General features: G+C 37.6%; 1 protein-coding gene across 1 annotated transcript in view; it reads left to right on the top strand.

The window, feature by feature from the left end:
- Positions 1 to 2094: 2094 nt before the first annotated feature.
- Positions 2095 to 16191, top strand: part of cbx6b (chromobox homolog 6b) — a 39251-nt gene continuing 25154 nt past the window's right edge. The window contains exons 1-5 of the mRNA XM_062985039.1: positions 2095 to 2172; positions 2886 to 2929; positions 3790 to 3855; positions 10146 to 10212; positions 10922 to 12094. Coding sequence (XP_062841109.1) covers positions 2104 to 2172; positions 2886 to 2929; positions 3790 to 3855; positions 10146 to 10212; positions 10922 to 12094 — 1419 coding nt within the window. The 5' untranslated portion in view covers positions 2095 to 2103. The remainder of the gene's footprint in view (positions 2173 to 2885; positions 2930 to 3789; positions 3856 to 10145; positions 10213 to 10921; positions 12095 to 16191) is intronic.

Genomic DNA, 16191 nt, shown 5'->3' with positions numbered 1-16191 from the left:
TTATAGGATTATTGTGGCTGTATACCCCTCAGTGGCCACAATTTACCCATCTTACCCATCATGTCACAAAATAAATGTTTTTTTAAAACTGTTTCCAGAAACATGACAGGGTACTATATTGGTCACCAGATCTGAATACAATAAAGTATCTTTGGGATGTGTTAAAACTTTTGCATCAGACAACAACAGAAAAATATATAAGCAACAAATTAATTATTGTTAAATCAATGCCACAAAGAAATAGGGTTAAAAGTAATAATGGTCATATGTTCCTGATAATGTGACCAGTAAATATATAATCTCTGAATAATTAACGTTAAAAATAAAGGAATATTAAATTGTTATCTACGGGGGATCTTTAAAAAGTTTGCGCACTTTTATATTTCCATTGGAAACGGTGAGGGCGGGAGGAGTAGTAATTGGTCGTGTCTGAGAGACTAAGTGCGCTTATAGTCCGGATTTAGCGCCATCTTACTGCCACGTTTTTAAGAAGAAGCTTTAAGGGGAAGAAGATTTTCATGTGATGATGATGTGAAAGCAGCAGTGCATCAGTGGCTACATGCTCAACCAAAAAGAGTTTTTGCTGATGGCATTAAAAAGTTGGTACGACGTGTAAAATGCATCGTAAGGTGACTATGTAAAAAAGTGATGTCATTTGTTTTTGAAATTCCTAATAAATACAATTTTAAAAGTGCCACTGATCTTAAATAAGACAGCTTTACCAAACTTTGACAAACTCTCTCTCGTAGATTATAAAATGTCATTAAACCTTTATAGTCAGATATCCTGCCAGTAACTGTTTTTTTGTTATGTATAGACTCTTAGTGAATCATCACACTGAGTAGTGCTCAAAACTCAACTCTAGGGCTGAAATGATTCCTCAAGAAACTCGAGTAATTTGATTACTAAAAATCATAGATGCAAATTTTTCGCATCAACGCCTCGTTTAATGCATACAACTACTATATACAGCTTGTGAACGCATTCACGCTGTGGCTAGGTGACGCGAAGAAGACGAGGGCTGCGTCCGAAATCACATACATACATTCGAGGCAGTGTGCACTGCTCAGCCGGTACAGCAGGAAAAGCTCTTTCAGTATGCAAGTATGCTGTGTTTGCATACTCAAAAATGGCTGCCCAAGTAGTACTTTGCATACTGTTTAGTATGGAAGCATGCAATTTCGGACGCAGACGAGATTTGATGCCGCGGACTGCAAAATGGAGAGAGAGAGAAATTAGCGAGGGAACGAAAACTCGCTACAACATCCACACCATCTGTTTTCTGCAGTAGATAGCATAGCATCAAAGCGCAGGGCAGGCGTCAGTTCTGAGTATGTTGATACTTTTTTTCACTTCAATCACTACATGCCTTTTTGCAGACGCAAACACACATGTACACGCACACAAACGCCTAATGTCCCTCATCTAGGAGATACAATCCTGACAGAACTTTTTTTTGCATTCTACAAATGCCACAAAGCCTCCCAACAAAACATTAAAGGTTTATGTTATGCGTGAGCTGTAGCTGAAACTTTTAGTTCTGAAAGTTGAACAAATTGAAGGCAATGTTTATGTATTATTGTTTATTATTATTTATGCCTTAGTTTCAGGTTGCCTGTATACATTTTAAAAGTAATTTGAATTGATTTGTTTTTGATGTATTTGTTTTTGCATTTAGAAAATGTTCTCTTTAAACTGCACTGTATGCAAGCAATAAAAATGTGCAGTTTGTTTTAAGAGAGCTGTCTTATTTTATCTTATGTATTTATTTTTGCTCTTTATAAAGCAAAAGTATTTCTTATCCGATTACCCGATTAATCGCTGGAATAATCGATAAAATACTCGATTACAAAAATAATTGGTAGCTGCAGCCCTACTCAACTCTACTGGTTTTTGTAAACATGATTGACAGTTCTTTCCCGCCTACTCCTGTCTCCTAGCTGCGGCGTTGACAAACTCAGATCACGTGGTGCAAAGTAGTTCCAGCGATTGGTCGGTGTGTGTGAGCGGCTGTCCGGTTGTGTTTTTCCCGAAGAGCCGCGGGGATCCCTCTGTGCACAGTGCTCACTAAACCGGTCAGTAATTTATCTGCTGCCCGGAACCATGGAGCTCTCAGCGGCCGGGGACCGCGTGTTTGCGGCCGAAGCTATCCTCAAGCGCCGCGTCCGCAAGGTTAGTTTTCCGAAGCGGCTGTTTTTAGTTTCAGAGCGGCCTGCTTTTACTAATTAAACTTTACAGTCAAAGTGAATATATTTAGTCACAATGCAGTGTTTCCAGAATAAAGAAGGAAGAAATACACAAAATGTGAATTTTAGTTTTTCTCAACGGCACAAAAACAATTATCGAGCGTGTTTGTTTATGTATAATATTTATACTGTGTAGTTCATGTTATTATGAAATCAGAACGTGATGTGATGGAGCTAGCGTTAGCCACAGGCTAGCTTATCTAGCGTTAGCTCGTATGACGGCGCAGCTGTTTTGTGTCTGACCAAATTCTGACAAAGAGCAGTCTGACTAAACAACAAATTCCTTTATATAACTGCAACCAATCTAAATCATAAGTATACGACTAAAATATGTATCTCTAATACAAATATAACTGATAATACAGACTATCGAGCGTTTTGCTACCAACACAATGATAAAATGTTGATCTATTTGCTGTCATGACGGATAAAAAAAACCCTCTCAAATTTAACGAAAAGCTTTTTTTTTAATAATAGTATTTTATTATGTTTTATATGCATCGCTGCACACGTTTATGTGTATTTTATGTTTTTTTTTTAGTTTTTTTTTTTATAAACGGCCCTAGAATACCATATGGCTTTGAAGGTAACTGATGCGCTGTAATCAATTTCTCCCATGTGCTTTTGTTTTCATTCTAGGGTAGAATGGAGTACCTGGTGAAATGGAAAGGGTGGGCTATCAAGTAAGTTCTTTAAAATCCTTTGATAATAACAATAAAAATAATAATAATAATAATGATAAACAAAATGTTGATAGATAGATAGATAGATAGATAGATAGATAGATAGATAAAACTATATAAAAACCTATGCCAGCTCAGATAAATCAGACATGCAACCAAATCTCTATAGGCAGGCATATTTTTACAATATGATGGGAACTGTATAAATTACTTTGGTACTTTTTGTAGAAAAGGGCAATACTTTTGTATTCAGACTAGTGGGGGGGTGGCACGGTGGCTCAGTGGGTAGCACTGTCGCCTCACAGCAAGAAAGTCCTGGGTTTAATCCCCAGGTGGGGCGGTCTGAGTCCTTTCTGTGTGGAGTTTGCATGTTCTCTGTGTGGGTTTTCTCCGGGAGCTCCTGTTTTCTCCCACAGTCCAAAGACATGCAAGTGAGGTGAATTGGAGATACAAAATTGTCCATGCATGTGCTTGACATTAAACTTGTGAACTGATAATTCTTGTGTAACGAGTAACTACTGTTTCTGTCATAACTGTAACCAAAAGTGTGTGAAACATGACGTTAAAATCCTGATAAATAAATAAATAAACAGACTAGTGTGCCTTTTAATTACAAACTTAAGCTGTGATTTAAAGTCCTGTCTAAGTAAAAATATGTTTTTGGTGTTTGGCATGATTCTAATGAAATATTTAACTACGATATTGATGTATAGCCAAACCTTTACCAGCAGCCATTTTTTTTTATTATTATTTGGTATATGTTATGGGTGTTACATCACCTAGCCCTACTACCATTATATATTACATCTAGTTTTTAATAAAAAGCAATGCATAATAAGTGTACATTTGTGTTCTTGCAGGTACAGCACTTGGGAACCGGAGGAGAACATCCTTGATGATCGGCTAGTAGCAGCGTTTGAACAAAAGTGAGTTTGTATTTAGATTTACTTCTTAACTTCTGCAAACCGGTTTCAAGAAAAGTTGAGAAAATTGGTAACATGCATTAAAAACCAACTTTTACATTTAATGCCAGCACCCTGTTGGGGCAGGGCAAAATGAGTATTAAAGAATTTTAATTTATATAGAATGGAATCATGAGGTTACATCTTTTTTAAACATTTGACAAGTATGTAAATTGGTAACATGTAGGTGTATCATGATTGGTGGAACATCCTTGTATACCCAAAAGCTTGACTTTGTGCCAAACTTCATGAAAAATGGTCAATCAGTTCAAAACTATCATGATTGAGGGAATCTGAAACTAAGACAGTGGATTTAATTGCTGATCAGAGTATACACTTCAACTTGTTTTCAAGAAACATAATGTTGAATTTGTTGTGCTAAAGACAAAAAGGACCATCTAGACTGTTGTTACTGAAAGGTGCTTGGAGGTGCGTCAGTGCCCTTGCCTGCAATCCAGATCTGTCTCCACATCGTCAAAAGGAGTATCAGTTAATGGCGAGTCTTGAGTAGCTGAAGCCTTGTATCATGTGAAAATGGGCAAAAATTTCAATTGCAAAACTGCAACAATTAGCTATCTCTGTTCCCAAATGATAAGAAAGTTTAATTAATAGAAAAAGGGATGTAACACAGTGGTAAACTTGCCTCTGCACAAATTTTTTAGTGTGTTGCAGGCATCAACTTTTAAATTGGGTCAGTAAAAACAATGAAAATACAAAATGTCTCAACTTTCTGGAAATGGGGTTTGTATATTAAAGCAGCATGGAGTGCTCAGATATAGCTGAAAATGCTCAGGTATATTTTAATCAGGCAACCTGCGTATTAAACATCTGCACCTAAGTGATACTGGCCAGAATTACTGTCTTGGGCATGACAGAAACTGTCTTGGGAACTAATGCCTTCAGAGAGTTAATTTGGTTCTGGTCAGGATTTGAAGTTTTCAAAGTTTTGTCTTATATAAAAAAAAAATTATATATATGTATATATATATATATATATATATATGGAAATTATTATCCACTTTTCACAGTAATGATCAACATAACTTGGGATTTGTGTTTGTGCATAAAGTTTAACACTTTATGAAATCTGTTTGATTTTTTTACCAGACAACTTAGTTTTTAAAATAGCTATTTGGTCTCTTTCAGGTATGTTGTTTTAAGTATCACTTCTCATGTCTCTTTCTCTGAATTAAATATCATCTGAATTAGAAACTACTTAATAAGGATTTGACCATTTCCTTCTTTAAAAGACATTACTATAACAACACGCTACCATTACATTTTATAGGTGATGGTGCTACCTGAATGATGTGTCCTGTTAGATTAAAGCCACAAATACAACTTAAAATTCAGAGCAAATGGGCTGCCTGTCGTAGGCAATGGAGCTGTAGTTTCATATTTTTTTTATAGAATGAACTGAACTAAACTCGGAGGTATATTTAGAGCCTTTGAGAAGTTCTTGTGTCCTCTAGATTTGTGGTTGTCTATGATCTGGTCTCTGACTTTAAATGTATTTTGTATGGATTTCTTTTTAGTCGATAGTTAACTGTTAACCACCAAGCTTACTGTGTTCAACTGAAAGATAAAACACATCACTGAGCTTCATGTTAACAAGTGTGCATGCCTTATTTAATAAATAATAATGTTACAGTAAAGTGATCATGTACACTGTGAGCAGAACTAGTTTGGGATTCACAATGCAGATTTGATACAGATTTAAAACATTATCTTATGCTGGATTCCAGGACACTGTATGCTTTTGGGCAATGAGAGAGCAGGGGTAGCTCAGCGGTTAAGGTGCAGGACTAGTAACTGAAAGTCACTGGTTTAAGCACAACATCTGCCAGGTTGTTACTGTTGGGGCCCTGAGCAAGGCCCTTAAACCTCATTTGCTTGCAGTGTATACAGTCTCAATTGTAAGTCGCTGTGAACAAAGGCGTCTGCTAAATGCTGTAAATATAAATGTAGATCAGGAATCAAAAAGCTGTATGCATACCAAAAGCAAAGTACCAGACCCTGCCTATGGACATCAAACTTATATTATACTATAATAAACTCAAGAACATATGGCAAATTAAATGAAGAGCACTCCAGAATAATAACTATACAAAGCTAATTCCATAATTGGGGAAAATTGCCAGTCTACCTCAAAAACCGCTGGAACTAGTTGGTGTACACAGGATGCCATACTGGACACACCAGAATAACAATATTCATATAAAATATTCTGATATAATATTTCACATTCTGATACAAGGTGAAGCTACCCATATTGTGCTGAAAGGCAAACACAGATTACAACCAAACACTTAATGCTAAAATGCGTAATTTATGACTGCATTTATAAACAGACCTTAAAAGCAAAGACCATTAAGGAACTGTTCAACAAATATAATGGACATAAATAGACAACAGACATAGCTTTACTAAATACAACAGAATAGTGACTCCTGCCTTTTTGTTTACCTATGAAAGACATATCACAACCTTTCCTGTCATGATCATGGCCCAAGGGCAGACATGGTGTTAAACACTAAACTAAAACTATACATATTTGATAGCATCAGTTCATTACAAGGGGTAACTACACATGATAATAAAAATTAAACTTGCAGTCAATATGTTAAAGCTTTTTTAGACAACATGAGCATAATTGTTAAAGATAATTAGCAGAATTCTACCTTATTTGGACATGATGCAAAATATCCACATTGGCACTCCATATTAGGATATACAAACAGCTGGCACATGAACTTTAAAGGTGGGTTATAAAGAGTTACAGATCAACACTCAGCACTCTGAACTTGTGCGTTAAAATCTGTAGTTTTCCTCTCAGTTAAAATTAATTATCAGCTATTTATGACCTTTAATGACCTTTTTACCAACAGCATTATTTGAACGATGACTTTGACAGTTATTGGTTAAATGGTTAATCATTAGCATCACTAATTTAAGTTTTTTTGCTAGGCAGTAATGTATGGAGAATATTAGGTGGATTATTTCTTAGAATAAAGCATTTACATTTATCAGAACATCAAAACAAAAATGTAAAAAAAAATAGTATCAGCTAACAGTTCGATATGTAAATGTGTGGTCCCCACGATGAATGAATGAATAAACATGCAATATTTTTATAGATATGAATTTAACAAAAAAACATTTTCGTCTGTCACCACCTAACCAATCTGTCAAAGACGTTGAGGCATAAAAGAGTACAGAATCATGATGTAGAGAAAAGTGAGCCGAGTAAGTTGCTTCATTGTATTTAAATTTTCTGGTCTTTTGTGACCATGACGCCTTTGTCGCCGTTATGGCTGTTGATATAAATGTTTGAAGTGGTCTGTATGAGTCAGTAGCTAACGAGATGCTTTCAGGAAGCAATGAAACAGTCATCTCACTTCACATCAGTTAGAAAGACACATATGATTAGGCTGTAACCAGAGTGTGGGTAAATTGTTTTCTGACCTTAGAACTTTACTGCAACAAGCATTATTTGGGGCTGTAATAATTCACTTTTTTTCTAACAAACACATTTTCTGAAGCAAAAACAATGTGCATTTAGTCTGTAAAATATGCTTTCTGCATAAAAAAAAATGTGTAAAAAAAATTTGTAGCTATTTATATTTATATCTTTTTAATCTAGTTATTATTTTTAAATATTAGTCAAATATCCATATTAATATTGGTTAAAATAGTCCAGCTAACAAAAATGTTGTGTATTTATTGTTATTTTATTTTAATGATTATTAAACTTTAATTAAAATATTTTCTAATTTAATAAAAAATAAACGTATATCCAAAGTTTAGGATAGTTTAAACGCATTAAATAAATAATTTAGTTTGATTTACTGGTCATTAATCTTCTTGCTTATGTGCAGTCGTGCTTAGTTAAACTTGTCAGAACATAAAAAAATCACTGAAGTCTCAGTCAGTTTTTCCCTAAAAACAAACTGAAATGTGGACTCACCTGACCACAGCACACACTTCCGCTGTCTTTTGGTCTGTCTGAGATGAGCTTGAGCCCAGAGAACTCAGTAGTGTTTTTGCTTAGAATTGGTTCATAGCTTTCTTTCTGCATAATTAAATAAATGTAGTTTATTATTCGGATTTGCTTTCCATTCAGTTTGCTATTTGTCCTTGAGTTGAGTTAATGTAGTGGTGGACAGTGTTGGGTGACTGATTGTCTGAAGGATGTTTTCACATTATAATGTTTAATAAACGTTGAAAGACCTAAATTATTTCACTTCTGGTCACTGCAAGGAGTTTCACATTCTAACCTGCCACTATGTGGATAGGCTACTCTAAATTGTTCCTAGGTTAGAGTCAATAAGCAAATAAGTAGATTGAATAGTAAGTAATGCTCTGCTCTCGGCGCCTAGTCCAAGGGATCTCTTGCACTGTGGGATTATGATCAGTGTTAGTTGGACTTGATTAGTATGAAGTATCTACTAAATATAAAGGAATGAATGGTTTGAATGCACCTGGCAGTCATGAATCTGTGCGATGCACATTGCCACATTTTTTTATTGAATCTCATGATTGGTAAACCCCTAACTTTACTGTAAACACCTGTTAATAGATTATTAGATAATTACACCCATTTACACCCTTAAGCATGCCAAAATCCTATATATATGTATATATACAGTATATACAGGGGTTGGACAAAATAACTGAAACACCTGTCATTTTAGTGTGGGAGGTTTCATGGCTAAATTGGACCAGTCTGGTGGCCAATCTTCATTAATTGCACATTGCACCAGTAAGAGCAGTGTGAAGGTTCAATTAGCAGGGTAAGAGCACAGTTTTGCTCAAAATATTGCAATGCACACAACATTATGGGTGACATACCAGAGTTCAAAAGAGGACAAATTGTTGGTGCACGTCTTGCTGGCGCATCTGTGACCAAGACAGCAAGTCTTTGTGATGTATCAAGAGCCACGGTATCCAGGGTAATGTCAGCATACCACCAAGAAGGACAAACCACATCCAACAGGATTAACTGTGGACGCAAGAGGAAGCTGTCTGAAAGGGATGTTCGGGTGCTAACCCGGATTGTATCCAAAAAACATAAAACCACGGCTGCCCAAATCACGGCAGAATTAAATGTGCACCTCAACTCTCCTGTTTCCACCAGAACTGTCTGTCGGGAGCTCCACAGGGTCAATATACACGGCCGGGCTGCTATAGCCAAACCTTTGGTCCCTCGTGCCAATGCCAAACGTCGGTTTCAATGGTGCAAGGAGCGCAAATCTTGGGCTGTGGACAATGTGAAACATGTATTGTTCTCTGATGAGTCCACCTTTACTGTTTTCCCCACATCCGGGAGAGTTACGGTGTGGAGAAGCCCCAAAGAAGCGTACCACCCAGACTGTTGCATGCCCAGAGTGAAGCATGGGGGTGGATCAGTGATGGTTTGGGCTGCCATATCATGGCATTCCCTTGGCCCAATACTTGTGCTAGATGGGCGCGTCACTGCCAAGGACTACCGAACCATTCTGGAGGACCATGTGCATCCAATGGCGGTGCCGTGTATCAGGATGACAATGCACCAATACACACAGCAAGACTGGTGAAAGATTGGTTTGATGAACATGAAAGTGAAGTTGAACATCTCCCATGGCCTGCACAGTCACCAGATCTAAATATTATTGAGCCACTTTGGGGTGTTTTGGAGAAGCGAGTCAGGAAACGTTTTCCTCCACCAGCATCACGTAGTGACCTGGCCACTATCCTGCAAGAAGAATGGCTTAAAATCCCTCTGACCACTGTGCAGGACTTGTATATGTCATTTCCAAGACGAATTGACGCTGTATTGGCCGCAAAAGGAGGCCCTACACCATACTAATAAATTATTGTGGTCTAAAACCAGGTGTTTCAGTTATTTTGTCCAACCCCTGTATATGTCTGTCTGTCTGTCTGTCTGTCTGTCTGTCTGTCAGGTGCATCCAGCTGAGTATAAATATGTACACACACAATTACAAAAATACAACCTTAGATGAACATTGACTCACAACAGATGTTATAGGAGAACACTAAGTGCTCTATTTTATTGGCAAATGGAAGTTGTACAAAGTATTAAATTCAGGGGTTCTACTTATTGTGACACATGTGAATTTGTTACAAAGTATTTCTTAATAAGGATTTTTAATAACTCTTTTAACCATCAGAGGTGCCAATAATTGTAAAGGGGACTGGACATTGTTCAAGTGCCGATTTAAAATATTTCATTTTATTTTTTTCCTTTTAACCAGAGAGAGAGAACAGGAGCTTTATGGACCAAAAAAGAGGGGACCTAAGCCTAAAACACTTCTGCTAAAGGTTGGTGTACACATTGCATATGCATTTAGGTCATGTTTATACTTGTAGTTTGGTTCCCTTGGTACAGACTAAACAAGAGATGTATGTATTGTTAGATTTTAGTCCTGGTTTGCTTAATACTTACACTTATACATTTACAATCAAACCAAAATGAATAAAAAAAGCAAGAGATGTTAAAAGGGATAAACAGCGCTGCACACACCAAAGAAGCAGTGCTCTTGGTTCATTTTTAATGCTTGGTCTTTGGTTTGTATTGTGTTCTTCATACCTGAAATGAATCGCACCAGAATTGGGTCCGTTTCTAAATGGTTTTGGTCCGTTTCTAAACGTTTTCTTGTTTGCTTAAGTGCTCTAGGTCCACTTAATTGGTGCGCACTAGAGTTCAAATTGGAGCGTTCACACATACTGCAACATGCCACACTAACAGAGCAATCACGCCGGGGTTAATTTGAATCTAACCAAACCTGGCAAGTATAAACACAATCTTAAAGGCCACAAGAAAAGTCTTTCTGAATAGGACTTATGGTCAGGGGTCCATATATTATTGGCCATATAGCATCTCCTTATTAAATATAAAATGCATTTATACATGCATGTGCAAGTTCATATTGATTATAAGCCATATCCATTATAAATGAAGGTTATTAAATAAATCTGTTAAAAGAAAACTCCTTGTCATTGTTCTTCTGTTTTTGTGTGCACACTCCAGTCAAGAGCACAGGTGTCAGAGGGCTCACCTCGAGTCCTTGAGTTTAAACCCACTCGGCCCCAGCCATCCTCCAAACCTGCACCTTCACCTGTTACTACACCATGTTACCCTCCTACCACCGCTTCAAATGCTAAGCTGCAGTCTGGAGCTGCCCAGCCGAAACTGAAGAAAGACATCCACCGCTGTCATCGGATGGCACGGCGGCCTCTGCCTCGGCCCGATCCCTTAGCTCAGCAAATGGATTCCTCTGTTCCCTTTCCGCCTCGGCCCACAGTCAGCCCTTTCTGCGAGACAGTCCGCATTCTTAACCGGAAGGTTAAACGTCGAGAGGTGAAAAAGGGAAGGGTGATCCTGAATTTAAAAGTGACAGACAAGCCAAGGACAGCCATTAACAAAAGGACACAGAACCCCAGCCATACGTCCCAGGTTGGGCGCCAAAAAGTTCCTTCTCGGAACAGGGTGATCGTCAAAAACAGGAGGTTTGGGGATGTATCATTTAAAGGGCTGCAGCTTCCTATGAGTGGTTCTGGGTTTTCAGTTTTCAAAAAAACGCTCGAAACTTATCCTAAAGAACCTGAGGAAAAGCTGAAGGTTGAACAAACCGGGTACAAACCTGCTACAAACTCCTTGCCAACACCTTCTCAGAAATCTTCTGATGTTAATAAAGTGCCTGTTAAGTCTGTATCTGTATCCAGTTCGAAAATCTCAGACAGTGAACCTCTTTCACATCCACTTCAGTCACACCCTCCCACACTACCCCAATCATCCAAGCCAAACACTTCCCCTCAGCTATCGAACTCAAAATCCAAACTGACTCTAAGTCAACCCACCCAGCCTTCCTCTCCCATGTTCTCCTCATCTTCCTCATCCTTATCGTCCTCATCTGAGGAGAACGAGCACATTCTGGACCTCTCTGTGCCTCACGGTTCCAGCAGGCAAGGCAGACAGCGCAATCACTTCAGCTGCCGCCGGCACCCCAAGCTTCCTGAAGTCCCTGTGTCTGAGGAGGAAAGTGAGGATTTGGACTGGCATCCAGAAATGGCTGCTCAATGTGCCAACGTGGTCATTACGGACATCACGACAAACCTCCTCACAGTCACAATCAAAGAGTTTTGTCACCCTCCTGGACTTCCTGCATCAGCTTCTTCCTGCTGTGTTAATTATAATTCATCAGCTTTAAACAAGACAAATTCACAACCATGACAAAAACAGACGGCTCTTCCAACACAGCACGTACAGAGGTTGCAAGGAAGATGTTTGAGGAAGCATGTTATTAAGTTGCTACTTTATTTTATTATTTTATCAGCTGATTTAAATAAGTACTCCAGTATTTTGCATCACAAGCTATTTGCCACACCTGTACTGAAATGTAGGAAACCTGTTTGCTCGAACTCCGTAAATAGTGCAGTATGTGGGCAGTTTTTATAAAGCATCACATCAGTAAATTAAGCAGATTTACTGCTTTAAAATGATGAATTAAAAATAAAACTACTACTTCAGTGAAAGGAAGTGGTAATATAACTGCATAACAACTAACGTAGTTGTGTAGGTCGTGATCTTGCAGTTGTGAAACAATATGTGTGTAGAGAACGCATTTATAGTGAATAGTGTGGGGTTTTTTGTTTTCTTTGCTTGTTTTTGATGCAGCTTTTTACTGCTTCTGTTGTTATTACTTATTTTCTTAAGTGGTTATCCAACATCGTCATCCATCACAAGTAACCAGATTTTTGCTGCACCGCAGCATTGTTTAACTTTAACTATGATGACAAAGATCAGTTTTATGACATTATTGGTTTTAAATGTCTACAAAAATATCTGCCCTTAGATATCTCTGAGGGCAGATAGTTTATTTCTCAATACAGGAAAACATTACTACAGTGTTCTAAAGTATTATTTTAAGAGCGTCTTACTCACTGTTTCCACAATTGTGACATGAAGTGCTAAAGAACTGAGAAAGAAGAATCCAGTTACTGTGCTTTCTCAGTAAACATAGCGCCTAAATATATACTTGATTCTGAGTTGAATGAGGACATTAGCTGACTGGGTATTTCATTTCAGGAGAAAAATAATTTTAAATCCTTATTCATTATCTCTAGCGGACACCAATAAATATCATCATGAGTTTTACAGCGTTTGAAGCTTATCAAACACTGTATAGCAGCAGTAAGGCTATCTGCTTGGTTTGCTTGGAATTTTTTACACAAACCTCTGCTATAATGATTAACTGCCTAAAAGCACCTACCACTTTTATGGCTCTGTAATAATTATGATCTTATCTCAGTGTTTTTCTTGGGGCATTTAGTAACCCTTGACAGTTAGTTCAGTATTAATGGGTCTTCTGTGAAAGGTTAAACTTTATATTAAGCTAAAAGCCTTCAGCTAAAAGACTTCATATTGATCTCTGTATTTTATTGTGAATCTTTGTTGCCAGCACAACAATTACTTGGGTTTTTTTATTTGGAATGTAAATCTTAGGCTGAAATTTTATTTTTAGTACTTTGGCAATCTGGTCACACTAAACATTTTTACACAGCAAAACATTTTTAAATGATTTTCAGAATGATTTAATATATCGTTGATTTGAATAATAAGGAATTTCTGCTGATGCTTTTTCCTCACATGATCATATATTTTTAGGACTTAATTACCTGGTTTTGCAAGTTTGTTTTGAAAATATACACTTAATTAAGGGGGTGCTACATAAGTTTTTGTAAATTCAACCTTAAAGACAAGTCGGCCACAAAGAAAGTACAAAGATGTCTTTCATATAGCTCAAAATACAACAGAATATAATGCATTGGTTTTTTTTCTTGTATTATTAGTAAATACACAGATCAGCCATAACATTAAAACCACCTCCTTGTTTCAACACTCACTCTCCATTTTATCAGCTCCACTTACCATATAGGAGCACTTTGTAGTTCTACAAAGGACCACTACAGAACAGGTATTATTAAGGTGGTGGATCATTCTCAGCACTGCAGTGACACTGACATGGTGGTGGTGTGTTAGTGTGTGTTGTGCTAGTATGAGTGGATAAGACACAGCAGCTCTGATGGAGTTTTTAAACACCTCACTGCCTCACTGAGAATAGTCCACCAACCAAAATATACCCAGCCAACAGCGCCCCGTAGGCAGCGTCCTGTGACCACTGATGAAGGTCTAGAAGATGACCAACTCAAACAGCAGCAATAGATGAGCGATCGTCTCTGACTTTACATCTATAAGGTGGACCAACTAGGTAGGAGTGTCTAAAAGAGTGGACAGTAAGTGGACAGTATTTAAAAACTCCAGCAGCACTGCTGTGTCTGATCCACTCATACCAGCACAACACACACTAACACACCACCAACCATGTCATTGTCACTGCAGTGCTGAGAATGATCCACCACCCAAATAATACCTACTCTGTGGTGGTCTTGTGGGGGTCCTGATCATTGAAGAACAGGGTGAAAGCAGACTAAAACAGTATGTAGAGAAACAGATCGACTACAGTCAATAATTGTAGAACTTCAAAGTGCTTCTATATGGTAAGTGGAGTGAGTGTAAAAACAAGGAGGTGGTTTTAATGTTATGGCTGATCAGTGTATGGGCATGTGTTGTGCACTGACTTAATTACTATAATAAACTTAATGCAAAAATGTCATTGACTAAACACACTTGTTTCAGGTTGTAATAAACATAAAATGGCCTTTTTGAAAACAGTTTGATGATTTAGACATATTTTTAACTTGCATTTGTGACTTGTGTTTGCATTGCCAACCCTCTAGTGTTAGTATCTGACCCAATATTCACAACCGAATCCAGAACTTAAGTGTTTACAGATGATCACAATTTACACCCTTTATACCGTTCAGACTTAAAACCCCCACATTTAAAATTTCCACAATTTGTGTTTTTAGTTTTGCAAGGAAGGGCATCCTCAGTATTATTGGCCAACAACACCTTTCTTTATACATTTACTTGTTGTTGACCTGTTGTTGATGTTGACTTTGCTATTAATCTTCCACACATAAGCCAACCTGGAAATTATTAAAAATTTGTACCTAGTATACTGCAACACTAATGTGTAGGTGCTCGGATGGTGCACTGGCAAAACACGCTAGCATATCAGAGCTGACATCTAGAACTCACAAGTTCAAATCTCAGCTCTGCTACCAGCAGGCCGGGCGCCTATACGGGCAATTGGCTCGTCCGCTGGTGGGGTTGCTGGAAAGAGATTCCTTGTAACTGCTGCAGTTGCGACATCTGCAGGTTGATTGATGGTGCCTGCACAGAGACGGGGGATAATGGGGATCATTGCATGAAACAAATCACCATGCAGGTGAAAAGATGCAGTCGGTTATTGCACATGTATCAAAGGGGGCGTGTGTTAGCTGCGGCTCTCCTCGGTCAGAAGTTGTGGTCTGCAGCAGTAGAGGAAGCACAGTGTGATCAGGTAATTAAATATGACTATATTGGGAGGAAAATTGGAGGAAATGGCTTTAAAGAGGACACATGTTTTAACACTTGACTTTAATTTGCTGGTTAATTCCACAGTATGACTGTGTAGGTGATGGGTTTAATATCTGATATTTTTAGGTTTCTGCTCAAGATTAACCACATATTTTTAAGAAACCCGTTTTTTCTTTTTTCTTTTTTTTGCAGTGTGACCTGTTTTGTTAATAATATGTATCTGATTTTTGTGCATGTCAGCCATATTTTATTGTTTGTTTCAGTTTTAAACTTAAACAGTTACTGCACTTGCTTATTTAAGATGTGATGCTCGTTATTTAAATGTATTTTTGAAATGTTTCTGCAATGTATAGTCAGTGGTATTAGTATTCAGTTTTAACCACAAAGGTAAGTGTTGCCGCAAGCTTTTATACCGGCAAAGTACAGGTTTTATATGATACATCATGATACACCAACTGAACGAATGCATGAAATCACGTTGGTGTGACCTCCAAGCATATTGGCTTTCATGGCTAACGCTGATTACCAGTTACTTAATAAATTATCATGGGGACACAAAGCAATTCTCACGCTTTAATAGTATTACATTTACTTTTGCATTTATTCATTTATTACGGCTAAATCATGTCCACGGTGTTTTAATAGCTTATGTATTGGCCTATAATTTTTACTATGCTCTTCTAAATTGCATGACTGTTGTTTGTCCATGAACTGCTTATGTTATGGTTGACAGGTTTGTAACTTAAGTGGATGAGTAAACAAATGAAGAAGAGCAAAAAAAGATTCAATATTAATATATTAATAATCTGCCTTAT

Source organism: Trichomycterus rosablanca, chromosome 22 (genome assembly GCF_030014385.1).
Source record: "Trichomycterus rosablanca isolate fTriRos1 chromosome 22, fTriRos1.hap1, whole genome shotgun sequence".
NCBI classification, from domain to species: Eukaryota; Metazoa; Chordata; class Actinopteri; order Siluriformes; family Trichomycteridae; genus Trichomycterus; species Trichomycterus rosablanca.
This window is presented reverse-complemented; position numbering and strand designations above follow the sequence as displayed.